The 25452-nt window shown below is 34.0% G+C and overlaps 6 protein-coding genes across 6 annotated transcripts; 4 read left to right on the top strand and 2 right to left on the bottom strand.

Annotated features, from left to right (window-relative positions):
* Window positions 1–806: 806 nt before the first annotated feature.
* Window positions 807–4325, top strand: LOC108782614 (uncharacterized). Its single transcript, XM_018550918.1, has 5 exons — window positions 807–1609; window positions 1959–2058; window positions 2226–2336; window positions 2989–3144; window positions 4248–4325. Exons 1-5 carry the CDS (start codon window positions 807–809, stop codon window positions 4323–4325), a joined length of 1248 nt encoding a protein of 415 aa, XP_018406420.1.
* Window positions 4326–5222: 897 nt separating this feature from the next.
* Window positions 5223–8051, top strand: LOC108782613 (odorant receptor 63a-like). The gene is made up of 5 exons (XM_018550917.1): window positions 5223–6043; window positions 6211–6310; window positions 6439–6549; window positions 7771–7926; window positions 7998–8051. Exons 1-5 carry the CDS (start codon window positions 5223–5225, stop codon window positions 8049–8051), a joined length of 1242 nt encoding a protein of 413 aa, XP_018406419.1.
* A 3045-nt stretch (window positions 8052–11096) lies between these two features.
* LOC108782612 (uncharacterized) lies at window positions 11097–13154 on the top strand. Its single transcript, XM_018550916.1, has 5 exons — window positions 11097–11890; window positions 12128–12227; window positions 12341–12451; window positions 12668–12823; window positions 13101–13154. Exons 1-5 carry the CDS (start codon window positions 11097–11099, stop codon window positions 13152–13154), a joined length of 1215 nt encoding a protein of 404 aa, XP_018406418.1.
* Window positions 13155–16140: 2986 nt separating this feature from the next.
* On the bottom strand, window positions 16141–17559 carry LOC108782610 (uncharacterized). Its single transcript, XM_018550915.1, has 3 exons — window positions 17414–17559; window positions 16669–17258; window positions 16141–16586 (listed from the first exon to the last, which is right to left on the bottom strand). The coding sequence occupies exons 1-3, from the start codon at window positions 17557–17559 to the stop codon at window positions 16141–16143; spliced, it is 1182 nt and encodes a 393-aa protein (XP_018406417.1).
* A 1470-nt stretch (window positions 17560–19029) lies between these two features.
* LOC108782609 (uncharacterized) lies at window positions 19030–19663 on the bottom strand. Its single transcript, XM_018550914.1, has 2 exons — window positions 19373–19663; window positions 19030–19314 (listed from the first exon to the last, which is right to left on the bottom strand). The coding sequence occupies exons 1-2, from the start codon at window positions 19661–19663 to the stop codon at window positions 19030–19032; spliced, it is 576 nt and encodes a 191-aa protein (XP_018406416.1).
* Window positions 19664–20961: 1298 nt separating this feature from the next.
* Window positions 20962–23710, top strand: LOC108782608 (uncharacterized). Its single transcript, XM_018550913.1, has 5 exons — window positions 20962–21752; window positions 22142–22241; window positions 22418–22528; window positions 22619–22774; window positions 23558–23710. Exons 1-5 carry the CDS (start codon window positions 20962–20964, stop codon window positions 23708–23710), a joined length of 1311 nt encoding a protein of 436 aa, XP_018406415.1.
* Window positions 23711–25452: the final 1742 nt, after the last annotated feature.

Here is a 25452-nt window from a genome sequence, read left to right as displayed (position 1 = left end):
TTAAATTTTGAATACGTTTATTCAACAAATCTTACGCTCCAAATAAAAATCGAAGTATGTATGTAATAACTAATATCGCACAATTTCATTTACGATATTATTTAGAAAATCTTCTTAAGTAATATCTGAATAGTATCAGTATATATATACACGTGCATCTTTGTTTCTTTATGCATAATGAATAAATGATGCTTCAATACAAAGCAATAAATTAAAATTCACTCTTCCCAATGCGTCTTCATAAAAATATATATACAATATTTAAAAAATTTCATTCCAATGATATTAGAATATAATCTATATTAAATTATAAAATAATTCTGTACAATCTTGAAAGCACATCGTAAAATAAGAGAAAAGAGACAGTGCATTTCATTCATTAAGAAATATATTATAATATTTTTAATTCCATGTAATTGTGTACAAGTGTAAAATGTATTCATATGCTAAATCATATATTTATATTTCCGTTTAATATCATATAATACCTTACGCAAGAAGGAAATTTGCGATTTGCTCTAACAAATTGCGGAAAATTTCTCCGTGAAGAATGTAAATCTTTCCATTTATAATTCATGGACAAACGGGAACAGTACTGCATAAGGAACCCTTGACCCCTCTCACGGAAATCTAGAATAGCGTCTGTAAAGTTTACCCTTCGTGTTCTGTCGATTGCTTTTTTCTTAGAAGAGAAATTGCACGGAACGGCGCAGACGCGACGCTTAACTATTCCCGCTCAAAACTCTCGCAATCCTCTTAGTAATCATCGAGCTCTCGTCTTCAGTCATGCTAGGAAGCTTTCTATAATGGAAAGAACAAATCCTATCGCAACAGTCTACGATCACGCGAAAGACATGCAACTGAGCATTCAGCTGAATCGTTGGATACTAAAGCCAATCGGCGTCTGGCCGAAATTAACTGAAATTTCACGTATGGAGAGATACGCGTACGGATTGGTGAATATCATTTGCACCAGTCTAATAGGATTCCTCTTCGTACCCTCCGCAATCTTCATGGTGCTTGAAATGAATGATACGTATCTCATTTTAAAACTTTCCGGTCCGTTGAGTTTTTGCCTAATGGCCGTTGTTAAATACTCTTCGCTGATTTTTCGCGAGAATGACATCCGCAGTGGTATCAGGCATATCGAAAACGACTGGATCAACACTCGGCATTCTAATGATCGGATTATCATGATCAGGAATGCCAAGTTTGGACGGCGCCTCGTATCGATCTGCGCATTCTTCATGTATGGTGGTGCCGTATTTTACTATCTTGCTTTGCCTTTTAGTAAAGGCAAGGTTACAGAGAGTGATGGAAATCTGACGTATCGGCCACTGGTGTATCCAGTCGCCAGTGTCATTGTCGACGCGCGGCATAGTCCCATCAGCGAGATTCTCTTTTGGATTCAGTGCTTATCGGGTTTCATAGCACACTCCATCACTGCCGGCGCGTGCAGTTTAGCAGCCGTGTTCGCGATGCATGCCTATGGCCGTCTAGAAGTCTTAATTCACTGGATTCAACATCTAGTGGACGGTCGGGAAGATTTTTGTGATAATGTGGATGAAAGATTGGCAATGATTGTACAGCAGCACGTTCGAATTTTACAGTAAGTTATTCCCGTGAATTGTCAGTGTTTCTTAAAATTCTTATTAAAGTGTTAGTAGAAACGCGCGAATTCAAGCTTAAAGCGCACTTTATTATATTACACACATATATAAAGCGCTTCAATTATTTTCTATTTATGAAGCAAAATGCATCTCTCATGCGTTCGCTCAGTTGACACTATCTAAAAAAACACAATATCTGTCAATGTTATAATTTTAAACTCAATAATATAAATGTACCTAATATAACACAATATAAATGATAGAATTCGAAATTATAATATTGGTGTTTTGTTACTTTTAGTATCGACTGGATATATTCTCTGCAATAACATATACATTATCTTCCAGTTTTATATCGCTAACGGACAAAGTATTGCGTGAAATATCTATTGTGGAAATAGTAGGATGTACGTTAAATATGTGTTTTCTTGGATATTATTCTCTTACGGTATGCATATTGTACAAAAAGTACGTACCAAAGCGCATCGCTATTTCGAAACAATGTCAAAGATACGTACGACGTATACAATTTACAATGTATATGTATTTGATACGTACAATATATACTCGAATATGGAATAATAGTTCTAGAATATGGAAATTTTCACATTCCAGGAATGGGAGAGTAAAGAGACTACAAGTTATATAACATACATTGTTCTGCTTATATCTCTTACATTCAATATTTTCATATTTTGTTATATCGGTGAACTTGTTGCTGAAAAGGTAAAATCTTTACAGTCAAAACACTTGTCTGTACTTATGATAAATTTAATAATAAACTTTAAAGTGAAGAGTACAACACCTTTACAGTTTATTCTTATAATACACTGAAAAAGAGTTTGATAGTAGCTACAAAATATTTAGTAAAATAATGCCAATTAAATGTTTGTGGTTAATATAACTAAACATAATTTTATTTTTACAAATATTTAACAAGCTTTACCAAACGGTTTTAAAAACGGTAATATTAAATATTTGTAAAAAGTTAAAATTACTTTTAGTTATATTAATTAAACATTTAATTGGTATTATTTTACTGAACATTTGATAACTATCACCAAACTCTTTATACAGTGTAATATTATAATTTTAATAATAATGAAATTTGTAAATTTAAGAATTTATTCAGAATTAATTCTTTCTGTGTAGGAAATACAAAATACTGACCATACCTAACGGTCGAAGCTGGATCTTTAATGCTTAAATAATTCACAATAAATTATTTAACCATTACAGATCCCGCTTCGATCATTGTGGCCATTTCCTATTTCCTATTTATTGAATTTTCAAATGTACGGTTTAATAAGATTCTCTTTTTGTATTTATGCTGTAAAAAAAGATAAACAAATAATCTCGAAAAATAATTTGTAAACAGTGTAAGAAAATCGGCGAAATATCATACATGATCGATTGGCATCGTCTATCGGAAAGAAAGGGCCTCGCCCTCGTATTAATAATTGCCATGTCCAATTCATCGATTAAACTTACCGCCGGAAATCTCTTCGAATTGTCTCTCAGTACTTTTGGTGATGTAAGTAACGCAATATCAATATCTATTATATTTATTAATAAATATGATTTACATATCATTTATTCAACCGATAGGTGGTTAAGACATCTGTTGCTTATTTAAACATGCTGCGTACATTAACTACATAAAGCTCATCTAAAGTATAAAAATAATTAACATTATTACTGATTGCAAATAAAAGTCAATTAGGTACATATTTGATGCCAGTTATTTGATATACATTTCAAGAAGAAAAAAGGAAATAAAAACAGTTTTAAAAAATAGAAAATTGATTAAAATTTACTAAATACTTACTGAAAAGAAGAGACTAAAATATATTTTTCACATATTCTTCATAAAAATATTTTTTAATATTTCACACATTATTATACAATATAAAATTATGCAATAAGAAAAATTCCGAATAAATAATCCTTTTGAGGCTTTCACGATTATTATCTTCAAAGATACTAAAAGTTTTGCGCCGTGTTTCTATCCATGATTCTACTGTCTTTCGTGAACTTTGCTATTCACTTCATCAGGGCAAGAAGCTCATTGATACTGTATCAGTATACTAAATATCAGTGCGCTCCTTGTCCCAATAAAGTGAACGACAAAGTCCACGAAACGTTGGCATTAGCAATGGATAAAACACGGCGATGTTCCGAATAAAATTACAAAAAGTTACTTTATTATTATAACTGGCATAACGCTGCTTTTTCTAAATTACAATAAATTTTAAACATGTTGAATTATCGAATTTTCATAATTCTTTGAATAAAATATCAAAATATAAAATATTGTATTATTTATTACCTAATATTATAAGATGTACATGACTATTCTGATATTTTAAAATGGTGAGAAATAAAATCAAAACATGAATGTATATTTCTTTTTATTGTAAAAAACAATAAAAAAGATTTTTTTTTAAATTACCAAACATTTACATGAGCACTTTTAGTAGTACAAAGGATATTGTGTAAGTATTCCACTTCACATCATGTTTGCTGAAGTATGTCATCAGTTATGGTACCAATGGTGGCCACAATTCAGTTGTGTAAAACATTTACGTTTGGTACCTTGATGGAGTAAATGAAGTAATATCTTGGGTATAATTCTAGAAGAATTCCAAGGAAATGATATCACAGGAACAAGAGATCATCAAAAATGGAATTCCCTCGCTCAATCCAATGATCTAAAAGTGTTCATGTGAATGTTGGAAATGTAGAAATTTTTGTAAGCAATTCTTTTTAGTTGTATTTTACAATAAAAATGTCTAGAAATATGTACAGTATGTTTATATTTCTCATCATTTCAAAATACTGTTTATAGCAAACCTTCTGTATTTTAATGTTGAAAATACGTATATCTTTTCATATATGTATAGTATCATTAGATACATACTTTATTACTTGATATATTAATGAACAATAAATATTTCAATATAAAACAATAAAACAAAATATTTTCAAAGTATCTTTATAGTAATATATTTTACAACGAGAGAGAGATTACAAATATATTAAATATAATAAAACTATATTTAAATATTACCTAAATATTATATATAATACGATTTGAACGAAGTTCTCTATTTTATTTAACATCGAATAATTTCTCAAATTTTTTTTCATGAGATAAGACAAAGTGTATTTTTTTTTAGTTAAAATATATTGCAACAATATTTGTATTTCTATAAGATTGTATTTCTACATTTATATATAGGAATTATGTAATGTACACATATAGACAAAATCGTATTCGTGTACGCGTATATGTATAATATTATATAATATAAGAAAAAAAACATTTGCGATCTGTTCCAATAAATTGCGGAAAATATCTTCGCTAAGTATGTAAATCTTTCTGTTTATAATACGGGAACAGACAGGTGCAGCATCGCATGAGGAAACTTTTATTTCCCTTTGCGGAAATTGAGAATTGCGTCTAGAAAGTTTACCCTTTGTATTCTATTACTTGATCGTCCCTTTCCTAGGAAGAAAGTTACGCGGAACAGCGCAGTCGCATTTTCACTTTCCGCACACGAGTTCTTATGCAATCCTATCAGTAACCATCGAGCTTTCATCACTTCAACTATGCACAAAATCATTATAATGGAAAAGGCAAATCCAGTGACAGTCGTTTACGATTACAAGAAAGATCTGCGGTTAAGTATTCAGCTAAATCGTTGGATACTGAAACCGCTCGGTGCCTGGCCGAAATCAATCAAGATTTCATTTATAGAGAGATACGCGTATATGCTGGTAAATGTTATTTGCGTCAGTTTAATCGGCTTCCTCTTTGTACCCTCCGCAATCTATTTGGTGCTTGAAATGGATGATGCTTACAATATCTTGAAACTCACCGGGCCGTTGAACTTTTGCCTAATGGCTGTCATAAAATATTCCTCATTAATCTTCCGCGAAAATGACATCCGTAATGGTATCGAGCATATCGCGAACGACTGGATCAACACTCGATATCATGATGATCGAATAGTCATGATCAGGAGTGCAAAATTCGGTCGACGTCTTGTGACGATTTGCGCGATTTTTATGTACAGCGGTGCTACTTTCTATTATCTCGCTCTACCGCTGAGTAACGGCAAGATCACGGAGAACGGCGAAAACTTGACGTATCGGCCACTAATGTATCCTGTTGCCAGTATGCTAGTCGATGCGCGACATAGTCCTATCAGTGAGATATTTTTTTGTATACAATGCTTGTCGGGTTTCATTGTGCACTCCATCACTACCGGTGCATGCAGTTTAGCAGCCGTGTTTGCGATGCATGCTTACGGTCGCTTAGAAGTCCTAATGCAATGGATTGAACATCTAGTGGATGGACGAGAAGACTTCTGCGATAACGTGGATGAGAGACTGACAATGATTGTGCAGCAGCACGTTCGAATCTTACAGTAAGTCAGTTTTCGACGACCACCATCGGTGCCTCTCTTGCATTCAATGTGTACATATATTTCTAAATAGCGCTTCAATTTATTTTTAATTGTTTAGGAACACTTAACGAAATCGTACTTTTCGTATAAAATATTTTCTACGCGATAACGTGTCGGTTATCTTCCAGTTTTATAACGCTGACGGACAAAATACTGCGTGAAATATCTATGGTGGAAATTTTAGGATGTACATTAAGCATGTGTTTTCTTGGATATTTTGTTATCACGGTATGCATATCGTACAAAAAGTACGTAAAGCGCATTACTATTTCAAAGAAATATCAGAGATCGTCACTCACGAGTAACACCAATGTTAATATAATCTTAAATATAGGACATTTTTTTATTTTTTCCAGGAATGGGAAAGAAAAGATATGACAAGTTATGTAACATATGTTGTTTTATACGTGTCTCTTACATTCAATATTTTTATATTATGTTACATCGGCGAGCTTGTTGCCGAAAAGGTAAAGTTCTAAAATCTTAAAATTATTAAGTTTAAAAATGGAGTCTTTGTAAGTCTTATAGGATGATAAGTGCATATTTATTTTATTGTGTGTAAGAAAACAACAAGTATTTTGATGTGATCAAATGTTTCTAAAATCTTAATTTTTTAGAGCATTTTTGCACCTTTGATAAATTGATTGCCAAACTCCACAAAGATGTTTTTACAGTACACGGTTTATTTTTTTCGTAATGGCAATGGTAATCGTTTTGAAATTAACTATTTGAGAAATATTCAAGTTTTATCTTATAATAATCTTAAAATAATCTGATATAGACATGAGCTCATAACTTCAGTGCTGATTTGTGTAAATAGGAGAAATAATTCAGCATTTATTTCACCATCCTAAACACAATGTTCAAGCATTAAGAACAGTTGAGTTTTATTAAAATATAGGTTACACGAGAGAGGAATGCACGTCAATATTACAAAGGACTGAAAGATATATACGGAAACGCTGCTTTCCGTATCAAAATGCTGAAAGATGGGACGATGCCTTTCGATGTGAACGTGAAAATATTTTCCGTGAATAGGACGGACATTCTGACATCGATAGATGAAGAACACGTTGCATCGGTTTAAAATTATATACATGGATACGTAAGAAACTGAGTGTGAAATTAAAGAGATTCTCTAATCAAAATCATAAAATAACGTCCCAATTTTGATTGATGTCATTTTTTAGTAAATAATACTCTTGTGTACATTACGATAGTGGTCTCATTTTAAATATATTATGATTGTGTGCACTATGGCAGTCACACACTTTTATTAAAAAGTTGTTAATCAAATCATTGTCAAATCATTGATCGTTTTCATTGTCAATCTAACCTTGACGTTATTTTGTAGCTCTTTTATTAGAGAGTCGTTAATTTTATCTAATTACAAAAATTAGACATTGAAGATATAAGCTAATATGTACACACAAGAATATTGATTAAACAAAAATATAACAAATAAGTATTTCTCAAATAGTAAAATTTATAATGATTAACACTTGTTGTTACAAGAAAAAAGGCCATTTATTTTTACAATAACCGAAAAAGAACACTAATTATAATAATGAACTTTATAAAGTATTATAATTTATTTTAAACAGTTATATATATATATATATATATTGTTAGCGACATAAATATAGTTATGTGTTTCATATAAAAAAAAGAAATAATCTCATAAATAGTGCAAGAAGATTGGCGAGAAATCGTATATGATCGATTGGCATCGTTTGTCAGGAAAAAAGGGTCTCGATCTCATCTTAATGATCGCTGTGTCCAATACGTCGATCAAACTTACCGCCGGAAATCTTTTTGAGTTGTCTCTCAGTACTTTTGGCGACGTGAGTAAATATCATCGTATATCATATCTTTGTAACTATCGTGATTTACACATTCTTCGTCCAATTGATAGGTGGTTAAAACATCAGTCGCCTACTTAAATATGTTGCGTACATTAACTATGTAAAATTTATCTAAAATGTAAAAATTATTAATACGATTACTAATAAATGCCAATTAGTTGTATCAACAGCATAGTGAAAAAAAGAAACGGAATGAATGTTATTTTAATAAACAGTTAAAAAATTGACATATATGTATACTAAAATATATTTGTTAAAAGAGAACGAGATAATTATTCGTACGTTTTTCTAAAATATATCCTGATGCTACACATATCATTACGCGATTCAAATTATACGAATTGCTAGAATGCAATAGGAAATATTGGGTATTGTTATATCGCACCTCTATTGTTTGTAATTAAATAAAATTTCATATTATCAACGGATTTAAAAAAAAAATTATTAGATATTGTATATAATATATGAAATTAAATTTTAAATGTCAAAAATTAAGGCTTAAAATCAATGGACTTTTAAATATGAGTAGTGCGTTATTGGTATTACTAATTAATTAATTATAACAAAAACATAAATTTTCTGAATTCTTTTAACATTATATTTAACTGTTGAAAGCGAAATGTATATAATCTTGATATAGGAATTATAAAAAGTATCTGGACAATGCAATCTCCAGCATTTTAAAAAAGCATTTTAAACATCTCGATACAATGATTTTTGACGAAGTGTAATTTTCTGAATTCTTTTAACATTATATTTAACTGTTGAAAGCGAAATGTATATAATCTTGATACAGGAATTATAAAAAGTACCTGGACAATGCAATCTGGGAATATCTCGAAAACTAAGCATTTTAGCAAGAAGTGTTTCAGATAAAAGTTGTAGGATTTTAAAAGATACATTTACTAGCACTATGAATTTGTTCTCGGGTGGGGTCACCAAAATTAGGCTGAGGAATGACAAGGAAATATTGAATTTTTTAAATGGAATTTTCTATTTTTTATTGCATATTCTTGTAGTCTTCCTTTAAACCTGTTCAAAGCATTATAGTTTTATCCACTTTAAGAAAGCCGTTTCGATGTTATCAAGTTTCCTATAATAAAATGTCTAACCCACGAAGGCAAGATCTAAAGAGTGTCCAATCACAATTAAGACAAGATTTAAGACGTATCCAGCCAACAAAAAACTTTGATAACTTCAAAACGGCTTACTTAAAGTGGATAAAACTATAGTATCAATTCTTATTGGACCGCTAAATTTCAATTAAATGTCACAGCGGTCTAAGCTGGATATCATTCTTATCTTTGCTAGTCAGTATCGCATTTATCCAACATAATACGTCAACTACTTTGTAACCTCGTAATTATTCACATACGTTTAATGCACGCAAGTGCGATACATTGTCTACTCTTATCATAGAAAAAAGAACCTATCAACACATATATACTACAATTAAGACAAGATTTAAGACGTATCCAGCCAACAAAAAACTTTGATAACTTCAAAACGGCTTACTTAAAGTGGATAAAACTATAGTATCAATTCTTATTGGACCGCTAAATTTCAATTAAATGTCACAGCGGTCTAAGCTGGATAACGGGTGCTTCTAAATAATTGTGTGTGAATTTATATATTACGAATGTAATTCTTCGATTGCGCGCCGAAATTTTTTCAGAACACAGCATTAATAAACTACCGCAGTAATATCACAAGTTAATTTGACTAACAATTTAACAATTATTGGTGCTGTTTACGCATCTTATATCGATTTTACTAATATTGAATAACCTATTATATAAGGGCTGTAAATAATTAATTTTTTAATTATGCGAAAAATACTACCTCGGCCGGTAGTCGAAGCCGGATCTCTAGCATTTTGTGCGAGCGTCCTAAGTCTTCAGACTACTGAGGCAACGATGTCTCGACCGAGATAATATTTTTTACAGTGAAAAATTAATCATTTATAGTTTTTAATAGGTTATTCAACATTAGTAAGATTAATAAGTTATTCAACATTAGTAAGAAAAAAGCATTTTAAAAAAGCATTTTAAACATCTCGATACAATGATTTTTGACGAAGTTATTCTATCTCAAAGTTTGCCTATTTTTGCAGGGTGGAACAAGTGACCCTTTAATTTTGTTGAGTAGTGTATAATATATTACTATGAAAAGTAACTGATGTATTATTAATTAAAGGTGCCAGTAGAAAATGAAAATACATAAAGTGTATGTAACTTCCGGCCGATTTTCGAATCGCCTCCGCCTTCCGCTGTCCCCCTTACCTCACCGCTCCGCGCGCAGATCAAATAATGTCGCTCGAGCGTCGTGCGGCATTCGGGCCGCGCACGGTGAGGTGAGGTAAGGGGGACAGCGGAAGGCGGAGGCGATTCGAAAATCGGCCGGAAGTTACATACACTTTATGTATGTTCACTTTGTACTGGCACCTGTAATTAATAATATATCTTCGCAGAATATAATAATATATATTCGCAGTAACATGCAACACAAATGACACTTGATATTACCTTTTTCTAATATCTGAGTTTAAATTTTACAATATCACATATCGCATAGGCATTCTTATCTTTGCTAGTCAGTATCGCATTTATCCAACATAATACGTCAACTACTTTGTAACCCCGTAATTATTCACATACGTTTAATGCACGCAAGCGCGATACATTGTCTACTCTTATCATAGAAAAAAGAATCTATCAACACATATATACATATATGTTTAGTTATGCTCGAACTTTAGTTCCGTCTAACCATTTGTCACTTGTAAATACTTATTCATCAACAATTCATGTAGTTTTGTTGGTTTAATATAATCTACGATCTAATGACCTATGACCTGACACAAAGTAGACGTTTGTACTTTTATTAAAAGCTGCTTCGTATCAGAATCGATCTTATTTCATAATTATCTCCTATCGATAAAAAATTGCGCACACGCGATCGTTTGTTCCAAACTCTATACTACGCCGTGACAGAACTACTACGGTAACGGAGATGATTCACGCAGACGCGAGATTGTGCATAATGCAAAACAGTAGGTTTCGCATACTTTTATCTGTCAGTTGCGATCGTACGTCCGTTAGGTAAACAAGTGAAAAAGAATAATCGCTTCTCTACGGCTTAAGCAGGCCATGACTGAACCAACAGATTTACGAAATACAAACTATGAAAACGATATTAGGTACACCGTGCAAGTGCACAGACTTATCATGGGACTAATCGGTGTGTGGCCGAATATGGACAAACCCGGAAAATGGACGAGAGTTCTCAGGGGACTACTCAGGATCGCGTGTTGCTTCCTATTGTCCTTCAATCTGATACCGTGGATGTTATACATGTTTTTGATTTTGGACACATTTAAAAGCCGACTCAGGATGGTCGGAGGATTCTTCTTCTACAGCATGGTTCCTGCTATGTACTTCACACTTATGTTACGGGAGGATCGTATTAAGAAATGTATGAGGCATTTGCAGGAAGACTGGCAGAATGTATGGGACGCCAACGACCGTAAAATTATGTTGAACCAGGCGAGGGCTGGACGTTTTGTCATCATCTGCACTTTGTTATTTCTATTCACCAGCGGTTTCACTCACCGTCTGATTAAACCAATACTCCGTGGCACGATCGTAATCGGAAACGTGACAATCAGACCGTTGGTGCAGGGCAACTACTTCATTTTCTTCGATCCGCAACAGAGCCCGGCTTACGAAATCGTGTTTTCAATGCACTTAGTGACTGGTATCGTCATATATATCGTAACAACCAGTGTCTGCGGGATCACCGCGTTATTCACCATGCATGCTTGTGGACAACTCAAAATGTTGACCGTTTGGCTGGAGAACACAGCTACTGAAAACCAATGGTCGAAGTATGCTATTGCTCAAAGATTGGCAGCGATTGTCATACATCACGTGAGAATACGTAAGTAAGTAATTGAAATTGTTACTCATTTTCCATTAAGTTTGTGGTTAGTGCTTTGTTTAGATCGATTTTCTATATTTGTTGAATATTGAATATAAAAAGAACCCAGCTGAATATATTCTTTACATTATTGTTTAAACTTGTATAGTTAATTTTACCTATACACTTTAAAAAAATTTTTTACATAGAATGGAGAGAACTACGTTATAATAATATAAGTTTAAATAATCCTGCATTCTAGATTTTTACATCAGATACAAGACGTTGTAGGAGAAATGTGTTTTATTGAAATTATTGGAAGCACTTTAATACTTTGTCTTCTTGGATATTACGTGATAACGGTAAACAAATGTAGTTGCATTTACATTTATTCATTTTTTGGTTTATTTATAATACAACAATCTTTCGTACGCGTTGTTTTCGAATAATAACATGTTCCACAATTCATTTTTAGGGATGGGAATCGAATGATACACTATCTTCTATGACGTATGGCATAATGCTTGTATCTTTTACCTTCAATATTTTTATACTATGTTACATTGGGGAACTTTTAAGTAGTCAGGTAGGGTGTGTAGATGATAAAAATGTGCAAGTATAAAAATTATTTCTAAATAGAAGAACACATAAAAATAAAATTTCGTAAACTGGAAAATAATAAATAATATACTTAAACAATTAATACATTTACGAGAATAATGACAAACCTAATAAAGAGATAATAAACTTTTAAAACTGAATCCCAATACTATATATGCACTTGTTGCACTTTATATAACAGGGGAGTGTAGTAAACACAACTTGCTGTACGATCGATTGGTATTGCTTGCCTAGTAAAGAAGCTCGTTATCTTATCTTAGTAATTGCCATGGCAAGATATCCGACAAAGCTCACGGCGGGTAAAGTGATTGATCTTTCATTCAGCAGTTTTAGCGCCGTAAGCCGATTTGTCTATATATTTTATAATATAACAAGTAACAAAAAAAGTTTTTACAAAAATTTTATATGTATTATATATACCTTTTATAAGTATTGTTTTTATACGAAAAATTATATATTCAAATGTAACTTTTAAGCGTGAATTTATTGATGATTATTATTGTATATATCATTGGGATATGACTTTTTTTCACAAATACATATATATTTCTTTGTAAACATTTATTTGTATAAACGTTTTATATACATATAAATAACTTTTATTTATCTTTTAGGTTGTTAGAACCGCGATGGCATATTTAAACTTGCTGCGAACAGTTACTTTGTAATTGAGTAAATACTACATCATATATGAAAGAACATGTTACATTATGGAGAACAAGAATTTGTACTTATTTTCGAAACCTTATACATCCATATGTACTTTTAATTATATCTGTACATTCTCCGGATTTTTACCATCTTGAAATATATTGATGTATCTTTACTTATAAAAAATATAATCGAAGTTTTAATTTTTGATCAAATTACTAAAAAAATTGTACCTTGCTCGTGTGTACATAGAACATTATACAGAATGTCATTTAAATATCATCTTTTGAAATTCGTATCGCGAACTACCGCAAAGCAGTCACTCTTTTTTTATTATATATACAATACATATTCTTTTCTTCAACACATTGCAAAAACCAAACTTCGTGTTCGTCAGCTTGCATATGATATTTTATCTTTTTTTATAATTTTCTAAAACGAGATCCAATCTAAGTTTAACATAATATCTCATTCACAGTGTCTACTAACATGAGACCTATTATGCATTTTTGTCAGGAAATAGGATTCTCGAAATACCACCTACCCTTTTCAATAATTGTACAAAGCTTTTCGTTGCTCATTTACAATTTCCGCATAAATTCATTTTTTTCCATGAAAAATATAAAGTTGCGCAATCAAAAATCATGATGATGGCGAGTTTAAAGATTCGCAACTGTCAGTTTCGCGCATATAGCATTAAAGATTCGCAACTGTCAGTTTCGCGCATGCAGCGATAATAGAAAGATCCATTCTGTTATCTACGTGTTCGCAATGAGCCGTACTATCAGAAATACAAAAATTACGAAATTCATTAGAATTGCAACGAAATTTTTTATTCCATCTATAACCATTTTCTAGTTTTATCACAATTATCACGGTATCCATACGAGTATATGGCTTAACAGATCTCTGTTGAGTGCATGCTTACGAGGAACAGCTGGAAACAAATAATTTGAAAAATTCAAGGACTCTTTTATATAACAATAATCAATAACATTCAAAAGGGCGAAGTCTAAGAACAGGTGAACAGCTGGAAAGGGCGAACAGCTGGAAGTAAGTATACCTTCGAACATGTTTAGACATATTGTTTGTCAACAGTTGATATATCAGAAATTAAATTATGTCGACAATTAGTTTCTGTACTATGGATAAATATTCAATATATACCAGGCAGTAAATTTTAATAATTAACAAGCGAACTTTTGTAGATAAAAAAATATGTATATAAAAACTAATTTGCCATATTTCATATTTACACCTGTAAATTTTAAATAGAAACAAATGCGATTGTTCGTGCGTTTTTTTAATTACAATATATTACATATCATAAGAATGACATTTTAGGCAACCTGTACAAGTGATTTAACATATTTGATACTTCTTATCTCGTTTATGTTTAACATATTCATATTTGGTTATATAGGCAAACTTGTAATGGAACACTTTCGTCATTTTTTAAAGCAACGTTATGTAATATGCAAATCCTTCAAATGACGATATATAATGGTTTGATAAAATTTTATCTAATAATCATCTTTAGCAGAAATCTATTGATAGACGATAAAAATACGTAAGAGCTCATACATGATTAACTGGTATGAACTCTCGGAAAAGAAGCCTTGCTGTCATCTTGCAATCGTAATTTCCGTGTCTAGGCTTGGTGCTGAAAATATGATCAAGTTGGCCATCGGGTTTGGTGATGTAAGTATTATTATCACGTATAAATATTTTTAAAAAAATTAAAATTTTATATATTTTATATTATCATTTTTTGAAACTCAACGGTTAAATTTTTTATTAAACAGAACATGTAATGAAATAAAAAATTTGCTGTATTTTACGATCAAAATAGACATCGATTTAATTACAGATACTATAATAATGCAATTAACTTAAAAACAATAGGTTATCAAATTATTTGTAGATTATTTAAACATGCTACGAAAGTTTACTACTTGAGAAAATATAATTTGAATTAATAATAAAAAATGTATTTATTTAATAACATTAAATTTTACAATAAATAGCTGTACATTATAAATACGTTTGTTCAACAAATTTTGCGCTCCGAATAAACATCAGAATATGTAATATTTCATATCAGTAATATATTTTTCAAAAAATTGTTGGATAATATATACATATGTGTAAATTGTAATATTTTCTTTATATAAATTATGCTTATGTGACACTATGCAGTACAAATTATACTTTCTAGCATATAAAACGTGTTTACTAAAATTTTATAGAAAATTTCTTGTATATAATAATTCTTAGATTTTTTAAGTATTTTTGTTCGAAATTAAATAAACAATTAGAGAATTTTTCATTGTAACTTGGAAATAAAAAAGTATAATTGCAGTGCAAGCAATGAAAATACAGGATATATTAAAAATTAGTACAAGAAAGGGATTTCACAATAAACACAATAGACACACATTTTGACTGTATCTACCATTTTCTACAATTGATGTCATAAGATCTACAGAGTAATATAAGGAAAGTGTCCTAAAAATGTAATATCAATGAAACTATTCTGTTCTGCTGAGTTTCCTGATATAGCTTCTTCTAGTACAAGACGTAAAAAATGTACGTTGGAACGTCGTATACGGGGAAGATCACTCCACATATCATTTAAAAAAATAATTTTATTATTTTAATTACTGTTTATTGTAGGAGGACTCGTCAGTACGTTGTAAGAAGACTCGTCAGTACGTCGCGTACCAATCACAGCCGCCGTCGCATGCAAGCTGAAGCAAATATTTTTTGTGGTCGGGCAAATTAAATAGAGAAGGGCCGCTCGAGGCGTCCATCTGTCGCCTCAACGTCTCCGCATCGGCGGAGCCATGTATGTGTATATGCGTGTACATATACGAAACGCGTAGTGGGCCCACCGTATGCACGCAACATATTCCCCCCGTTGAGAGGGTAACGATCAATTACATTTATCTGATTGCCTGCTTACATCGACAGGACTATTCGCAGTTCGTGTTACAATATTTGTCATTGTAATACTATCGATCGATCGGAAGTGGACGAACGCTTCACTACTCCAGTACGAGTTTCGATGGTGACGGTTCGTGGGATTCCGTCTTCGCCGGGATAAATTTCTAGAACCTTGCCCAGAGCCCATTGCAGACAAGGAAGGCCCTTATCCTTGACGAGCACGACCATTCCAATAGTGATGTTTTCTCCATCTTTGATCCATTTATGTCGGATTTGTAGCTCATTGAGGTATTCTAAGCTCCATCGTGCCCAGAAATCTTGTCGTACCTTTCTGGTATGTTGCCAGGCAGATAGGCGGTTTGCTGGGACAGATGAGAAATCGAGCTCAGGTAGATTATTCAATGATTTACCGATCAAGAAATGCGCAGGTGTAAGGGTTAAGAGATCATTAGGATCTGAGGACAAAGAGGAAATAGGTCGCGAATTTAATATTCCTTCGATTTCTACGACAAAAGTATTAAATTTTTCTAACGTGAATAAAAGATCACCAACCACGCGTTTAAAATGGTGTTTGAACATTTTTACTGTGGATTCCCATAGTCCACCGAAATGTGGAGCAATGGGAGTGGCATATGAAATGCCACGTGACGCGGTGTTCCAACGAAAATTGATTAATTTTATTTTTATGTTCATCAGAATTGAAGAGACCGTATAATTCCTTCAACTTATTGTTGGCTCCGACAAAGTTGGTTCCGTTATCGGAGTGAATATGTGTTGGAACGCCGCGTCTTGATACAAAACGTCGTAAGGCGGCTAAGAATCCGTCGGTGGTGAGATCGCTCACCACTTCCAAATGCACAGCTTTTACTACCATACATATGAAGACACATACATACGCTTTAATTTGATTTCGATTTCTATATTTTTTCTCTTTGACGTAAAAAGGTCCACAGAAATCTATTCCGGTATTCGTGAAGGGAAACGCATCACGTACTCGATTTTTCGGCAAGTCACCCATTTTATAATTGACAGTATCCGCATTAAAAAGAAAACAACGTATACATGATCGTACGATCTTGCGTACCTGATTACGTCCATCAAGCAGCCAAAACTTCTGCCGAATCATATACAACGTCGTTTGAATACCGGTGTGGTAATGTTTTTCATGCGTCTCTCTAATAATGAGATCAGTGAGGAAATGTCGACTCGGAATTAAAATTGGATGCTTCTGAGCGTACGCCAATTTCGACCCCTTTAACCGTCCGCCGACACGAATCAAGCCATTCTCATCCAGGAATGGATTCAACGCAGCTATATTGGTTTTATTTACCGTCCATGTGTCAATTCCTTTACTTCGCACGAAAAGCTATGAGTTTGGATGATTTTTATTATTCTAGTTTCTGCTTCATCTAGCTCGTTTATACATAATGGTCCACGATAAGTATTTTTCGGACGAAAACGCAGGCACAACGCCATGATTCGCAGCAATCTCGAGTACGACGAATATCATTGAAAAATACTATAGTCAGGAACGTTGGTCGTCAAACAAACGTTTTTTCTGAGTTCCGGTATCTCGTTCAAGTCTATGCAGTTATTAGGTAACTCGCTTTCAGATTTCATTAATCATGACGGTCCCGAGAACCATGACTGATTATTTAAAAAATTTTTCGGTAGTTGACCTCTCGACAGCGCGTCGGCCGGATTATCCTTTGTGCTAACATATTGCCAAAATTGTGGCTGTGTGATATCTTGTATCTGAGCGACTCTATGAGAAACATAGGGTTTTAAAAGATGAGGTGAAGTCTTCAGCCAATGTAGTACTATAGTCGAATCGCTCCACATGAATACTTTGCAGAAATTTAATTTTATCACGTCACGAACCTCGTTATACAATTTAGATAAAAGAAGTGCACCGCACAACTCAAGACGGGGCGTTGTTACGATTTTTAGCGGCGCGACCCGCGACTTAGCGCATAAAAGATGACAATGCGTATTATCTTCATCATTCGAGCGAATATATAAACAAGCACCGTAGCCTGTATTGCTCGCGTCGCAAAATCCGTGGATCTGAACGTCAATATAGTTAGGGATCGATATCTGACGATGGATAGATAACTGGTTAATCAAGTTTAATTGTATTGCGAATTCGATCCATGCGCAATGTATACTAGCAGGAATAGATTCATCCCACTTTACGTTGCATCGCCATAAATCTTGCATTAGTTTTTTTGCATACAAAATGACTGGACCTAAAATGCCTAAAGCATCGAATATCCTAGCAATTTCTGACATGACGATTCATTTCGTGATTTTTCCGTCAATAGAGCGGACCGCGTAGCGTAGCATGTTAGCGCGCGCAGACCACGATATACCTAACGTTTTTAGAGTATTCGTCTTGTCAAGTACAAGATTGGCATTCATGGCATCGGGACTTAGATCTTCGATAATGCGTTTCTCGTTTGAGGCCCATTGTCGGATGTTGAAGCCGCCACGAGACAATAGTGTGATTATCTCGTTTCGCAACGAACGAGCTTCTTCGACAGTCTCCGCGCCGGTTAATAAGTCGTCAACGTAAAGGTGATTTTTAAGAACTTCTGCAGCATTAGGAAACTAGTGCTACTGTCGACTTCCCGTCATGAAGTCTTATCCGTTTTCGAATCTGCTGCGTCGATTTTCGTCGTGATGGACGGATAATTGTCAAGGTGTAAAAGCGTATTGTATCGCTTCTGACAAATCGTGCAGTTCGCATAATTGCAAGGTTTGCCCTTATGCGAACGCGAGCAGTTATAACAAAACCTGGCGTTTCTTACGATTTCAATGCGCTTAAAAGCATCTAACTGTTTGAATTTATCGCATTTGTATAACGGATGTTGCTTGTTTTTACATGCTATGCAATACATGTTCGCCATATTGATTGCAAAGGCTTTGTTAGATATACGTGGTTTTTTAACTGAGGATGAACTTATCGTCGAATCTAGAAGCTTCTGAGCGAACACGCTCAGACACGCGAACCGCGGTCCGATGTAAAAATTCATAAAGCTCGTCGATTTTCGGAAACTCGTCGCGTCCAAGAGTTTCCTCCCACTTATCGGCCGTATTCTTCGGTAATTTGCTTTCGAGTATATTAACGAGTATCTCCGATCCTACGCTAACTCCCATCGCGGCCAAGGAACCGGACATGTTGTTGTGCGTCGTCGGCGAGCTTGGATAAGCCCTCAGTAGTTTTCTTTTCTAATATTGGCAAATTTATTAACAATGAGAGATGGCGCGAGATAAGAATACGCTTCACCTCATACGCATGTTTTAATAGTTCCCAAGCTTTGGAATAGTTCGCGCTCTCGATCGTCAATATTTTAATTTTGTTAGCTGCTTCACCGGTTAATACTGATTGTAAATATTGCAATTTTTCGACGTCCGACAAATCCGTGCGCGTGTCTATCATTGCGATGAAGGTATTCTTGAACGACAACCAATTCTCATATCGTCCGTCAAAATTTGGTAACGATGCTACAGGTAACTTTATTTTGTGTTTCACGACTGTAGAGGCTGTATCAACGGGAGAAGGCGCACCGATTCCCATGCCTGTATTTGTGACGGACTCTAGGTATGGAATCTGTTAAAGTTCCGATTCTGGCAGCGAGTGAATAAAATCTATCTTGGACATTCGCGAATTCGTCTTTATGATTTTCGTTCGAATCTAGTGTTAACAATTCGTCGTTGTAATCTTCATATGCATGGTAAAGCTCGGTGACGCGAACCATTCGCAACTTTAACGCGGTCTTGTCGTAACAGCCATGTCGATCTTTTTCGAGTAAGTTCGTTGAATTGGTGATTTGTGACTTTAAAGAAGTCCGCTTCTGAATAAGAAGTTTGATTCTATCGGTCATGATGTCGTTATGAAGTAGAGAAGGATAAAGGAAATGCGCGATCGGTAATTTGTTAACCTTGAATAATGTACTCGCCGTTAGCTCGAATCCAACTGGATGATCTGCCCGATCCTAATCGCTGCCCAGTTCGAATTGTGAATCCAGATTCGTCTGCTTGCGAAACCTCGTCTGTACGTGGTTGAATGGAATCCAATGGATGGCGGAATCTCGATGTTTGAAGCGTCGTCGTCCGCGTTTACCTCGCGAACGACCTCACAGGAGGCACCAAAATGGAACGTCGTATACGGGGAAGATCACTCCACGTATTATTTAAAAAAATAATTTTATTATTCTAATTACAGTTTATTGTAGGAGGACTCGACCTCGTAATATAAAAAGAGAACTCGGTCTCGACTTGTTTGCACGGTAAGAGAACTCGGTCTCGACTTGTTCGCACGGCAAGAAAACTCGGTCTTCTAACGTCGATGCGAAGCCGCACGATGCGTATTAGTCTCTAAACGAGCCCTTCGAACCGGCTCTTTTTGGTGGGAAGTTCATCAGTACGTCGCGTACCAATCACAGCCGCCGTCGCATGCGAGCTGAAGCAAATATTTTTTGTGGTCGGGCAAATAGAGAAGGGCCGCTCGAGGCGTCCGTCTGTCGCCTCAACGTCTCCGCATCGGCGGAGCTTTGTATGTGTATATGCGTGTACACGAAACGCGTAGTGGGCCCATCGTACGCACGCAACATCCATCATTATGCGCAGACGTTTAATGCACGCAAGCGCGTTACACTATCTGCTCTTACCACAGAAAGAGAGACTACCTATCAACACATCTGTCCAGTTATGTTCCAACTTTTAGTCTTAACTAACCACCTGTCAGTAGTAAACACCGAAACACTACAATTTAACGGAAATTCTCAGTGACTGGAAAGGGACAATATAAACTCAAAATTTGCGGTCGAGAATTCAATTATCTGTTAAAAAAAGATATTGAATGAAGCTATAATAATGAAAAGCTCATCGATAACTAGAAAACACGATAATGATTTCAAATACGCCGTACAAGTGACTCGTATTATTTTGCGAGCAATCGGTGCGTGGCCGATTCCTAGTTACGCTTCCAACGTGGAAAGAATTGCGACGCGTTTTCAAAATATCATTTGTTACTTTTTATTCGCGTTCATCATTGTGCCGGGTTTTCTGCATATATTTCTAAAGGAACACGAATTCAAACGTAGAGTGAGAGTGGTTGGGCCGCTTCTGAATTGTGGGATGGGTTGGACGAAGTATTTTTTGCTCTTAAATCACGCAAAAGAAATTCAATCTTGCCTGAATCAAGCGCAGCAGGATTGGACCGACACGGTCAATGGAAGCGATCGGAAAGCGATGTTGTCTACAGCGAGAGTAGGCCGAAAATTCGCGATTTTTACTGCCGTCTTCATGTACATCGGCGGATTATCTTACCGCACGCTCGTGCCGCTTTCGAAGGGTCGTATGCTCACACCGGCGAACATCACGGTGAGAGAGTTGGCATGTCCGAGCTACTTCATCAAGTTCGATGGACAAGTCTCGCCAGCATACGAGATCGTCTTTACCCTGCAATTCTTTGCAGGAGTAATCATCTATTCGGTAAGGGCCGGCGCGGCTGGCTTGGCCGCATTTTTTATTATGCACGTTTGCGGACAATTAAGTATTATAATGGGCAAACTGCAGCATCTCAACAACATGTCAAATTCTAATGATCGTGCTGTCGCAATATTGTTGGCTGATATCGTACAGCATCAAATAAAAGTGAAAAGGTGAGTCTACAAAAAATATATGAGATGAGAAAGTCTTATATAAATGCTTTATTTTGTTAAACAAATAATTTTAAACTATAGTTGACATTGGTGATTAAATTAGCGTATCATTATTGTAGTTGTAATTTTTTTAATGATGCGCCTATATTATAGAAAAAATATATAAAATGTTTAAATTAAAATTACAAATACTGAACTAAAACATTGTAATTATAGTTGTTAAATAAACATTAAAAAAACTTATTTTATTTAAATGTTAACATTTTAACATATAAATTATATTGTATTATTTAATATATATTTTCTATTACAATATAATACCTTAAATAGAAAATTGAATAAATCATTAAATAAAAGAATCATTACATAGATTAATTATTTATTTACAGTTTTCTAACACAAGTAGAGGCAACTATGCGATATGTGTGGTTAGTGGAAATAATGGGTTCTACTATACTCTTGTGCCTTTCAGGGTACTATATTATTATGGTAATAACAATGAATAATTCTACAAAGCTTTTATTCATGCATAATATAATAATTTGACAACTCAATTATTTTTTGCATGAAAATTAAGACAATCTGATAGTATTTAAATCAAATTAAAAATTCAAAAGATTTAAAAATAAATTATTTTATAAGATTTGCAACTGTTAATCTCATAGGAATGGCAGAATAATAATTCAACAGCAATGTTAACCATGTCTGTGATGCTTACATCTTTCACTTTTTCCATTTTTACCAACTGTTATGTGGGTCAACGACTGACAGATCAGGTAGCAAGTATTCATATTTTCTTGTAAAAATTAGACACCAACGTTTTCACAAGCATCTTTACAAAATATACACTTACTTAATTATGACAGAGCATCAAGGTTGGATTAATGACAACCACGATAAACTGGTATCGTCTTCAATGTAAAAGAGCCCGTTCTTTAATACTGATAATGGCAGTTTCTAATATTCCAGCAAAAATTTCCGCAGGCAGAATAATAGATATGTCTTTACTTACCTTCAGTAATGTAAGTATAGAAGCTTGTTTTATTTTATTTACAAGCAGTGAAATCGCCTATTTCGTTATTTCACAGATCGTTAAATCATCGATGGCATACTTTAATATGCTCATAAAATTTACGTAATTTTGATGAAATAATTATCATAACAATAATACTCGATATTAATCTGTAATTGACGCTATCTTTGAAACAAATGAACAAGATGAAAAGGACTAATTCTACTTATTGTAATCCTAATCTTTCCTTTTTACTACTTAATAACAAGTTTCGTAAGAAATTAAGAAAAACTATAAACAACGACTTTTCAACGTATTTTATATTCACTTAAGATTTCCAATTTTCAAATTATTTCTTATTAACAAAATTACACGTATGATTTCTAATTTTAAAAATCAGATTTATCAAGGTGTATTAAACATAATTTAATTGATAATTCGTGTGGTTTCTGTTGTTTCAATATAACCCTCAACTTACGGCCCATGACCTGACACAAGTTTTATACTTTTGCTAAAGGCCATCTCGTGTGAGAATCGATCCTATTCCATAATTATCTCCTACCAATAAAAAATTGCGCACACGCAACCGTGTTCCAAACTTTAAACTACATCGTGACAGATCCACTACGGCCATTCACGTAGACGCGACAGCGTGCATAGTACAAATTAGGTTTCGTTATACTTCCGTCTGTTAGTTGCGATTGTACGTCCGTTTCGTAAACAACTAAGAAGAAGGAAGAAGATTTTCTCCGGTTCATCCATATGCATACTACGATCAAACAGACTAATTTAGAATTTCAACTACGAGGACGACATTAAGTATACGGTGCAGGTGCACATTATGGGCATGATCGGTGTGTGGCCGAATATGAGCAAACCCCTGAAAATGGACGAAACTTTTCAGAAGATTCCTCAGAATTACGTGCTGCTTCCTACTGTCTTTTAATCTGATACCGTGGGTGTTATATATGTTTCTGATTTTGGACTCATTTAAAAGCCGACTCAAGATGGTTGGAGGATTCTTCTTCTACAGCATGGTTCCTGCCATGTATTTCACACTAATGTTACGCGAAGATCGTATCAAGAAATGTATGAGGCATTTGCAGGAAGATTGGCGGAATGTATTAGACGCGAACGATCGTAAAATTATGTTGGACCAGGCCAAAGCCGGGCGTTCTATCATCATCTGCACTATGCTATTCATGTTTAGCAGCGGTTTCATTCATCGTCTGATTAAAACAATACTTATAAGGAAACACAATCAAGTGTATCTCTCCGATTTAAATGAGCTTTTAGTATGTTGTTCTATGGACAAAAATAAGAGACACGTATTTTTTTATACGTGCTGAGTCGCATGTTAAGGGGGTGAAATCCTGCCTTGAAGAAAATCGGTTTTTTTCTTTCGAAGCGAATATCTTCGAAACTATAAGAGATAGAAATAAATTTTTTTAATGAAAATTGAATGATTGGAAGATTACTTTATAAGTATAATGGAACAAATTTTTTTAAAGTATTTATTTATTGTATACCCCCTCCTCCACTCTTATTTTCAAAAATTTTTTTGAATAGTTTTTTTGAAGACCTGTTCAAAACATTATAGTTTTATCCACTTTAAGAAAGCCGTTTCGATGTTATCAAGTTTCTTATGATAAAATGTCTAGCCCACGAAGGCAAGATCTAAAGAGTGTCCAATCACAACCAAGACAAGATTTAAGATGTTTTCAACCAACAAAAAACTTTGATAACTTCAAAACAGTTACTTAAAGTGGATAAAACTATAGTATCAATTCTTATTAGATCGCTAAATTTCAATCAAATGCTACAGCGGTCTAAGCTGGATCACGGGTGCTTCTAAATAATTGTGTGTGAATTTATATACTATGAATGTAATTCTTCCACTACGCGCCGAAATTTTTTCAGAACGCAATATTAGTAAACTACCACAGTAATATCACAAGTTAATTTGACTAACAATTTAACAATTATTGGTGCTGTTTACGCATCTTATATCGACTAATATTGAATAACCTATTAAAGGCTGTAAATAATTAATTTTTTAATTATGTGAAAAATACTATCTCGGCCGGGAGTCGAACCCGGATCTCTAGCATTTTGTGCGAGCGTCCTAAGCCTTTAGACTACTGAGGCAACGGTGTCTCGACCGAGATAATATTTTTTGCAGTGAAAAATTAATCATTTATAGTTTTTAATAGGTTATTCAACATTAGTAAGATCGATATAAGATGCGTAAACAGCATCAATAATTGTTAAATTGTTAGGCAATTTAACTTATGATATTATTACAGTAGTTATTAGTGTTGCGTTTCAAACTTGAAATAATTTCTCGGCGCGCAATCGAAGAATTACATTCGTAGTATATAAATTCACACACAATTATTTAGAAGCATCCAATGCCAGCTTAGACCGCTGTGGCATTGGTCGCGTTCAAGAAACTCAACTGTGGTGGAGCGGATCTGTGAGCGCTCACTATGCTTTTGAATGATCTAAAAATATATACATCTGCTGAACGCAACCATCGTCTCATTCGATTTAAAACTATAGGAAAAGGTGTGAAGAAGGGTTACACAAATATACAAAAAAGAATAGAGTTTTAATTAAAAAATTCAAAGTAATTATCCTGACTTTGGCGATGCCCCTTGAGATCAAATTCATAGAGTACCAGTAAAT

Source organism: Cyphomyrmex costatus, unplaced genomic scaffold (genome assembly GCF_001594065.2).
Source record: "Cyphomyrmex costatus isolate MS0001 unplaced genomic scaffold, Ccosl1.0 scaffold132, whole genome shotgun sequence".
In the NCBI taxonomy this organism is placed as follows: Eukaryota; Metazoa; Arthropoda; class Insecta; order Hymenoptera; family Formicidae; genus Cyphomyrmex; species Cyphomyrmex costatus.
This window is presented reverse-complemented; position numbering and strand designations above follow the sequence as displayed.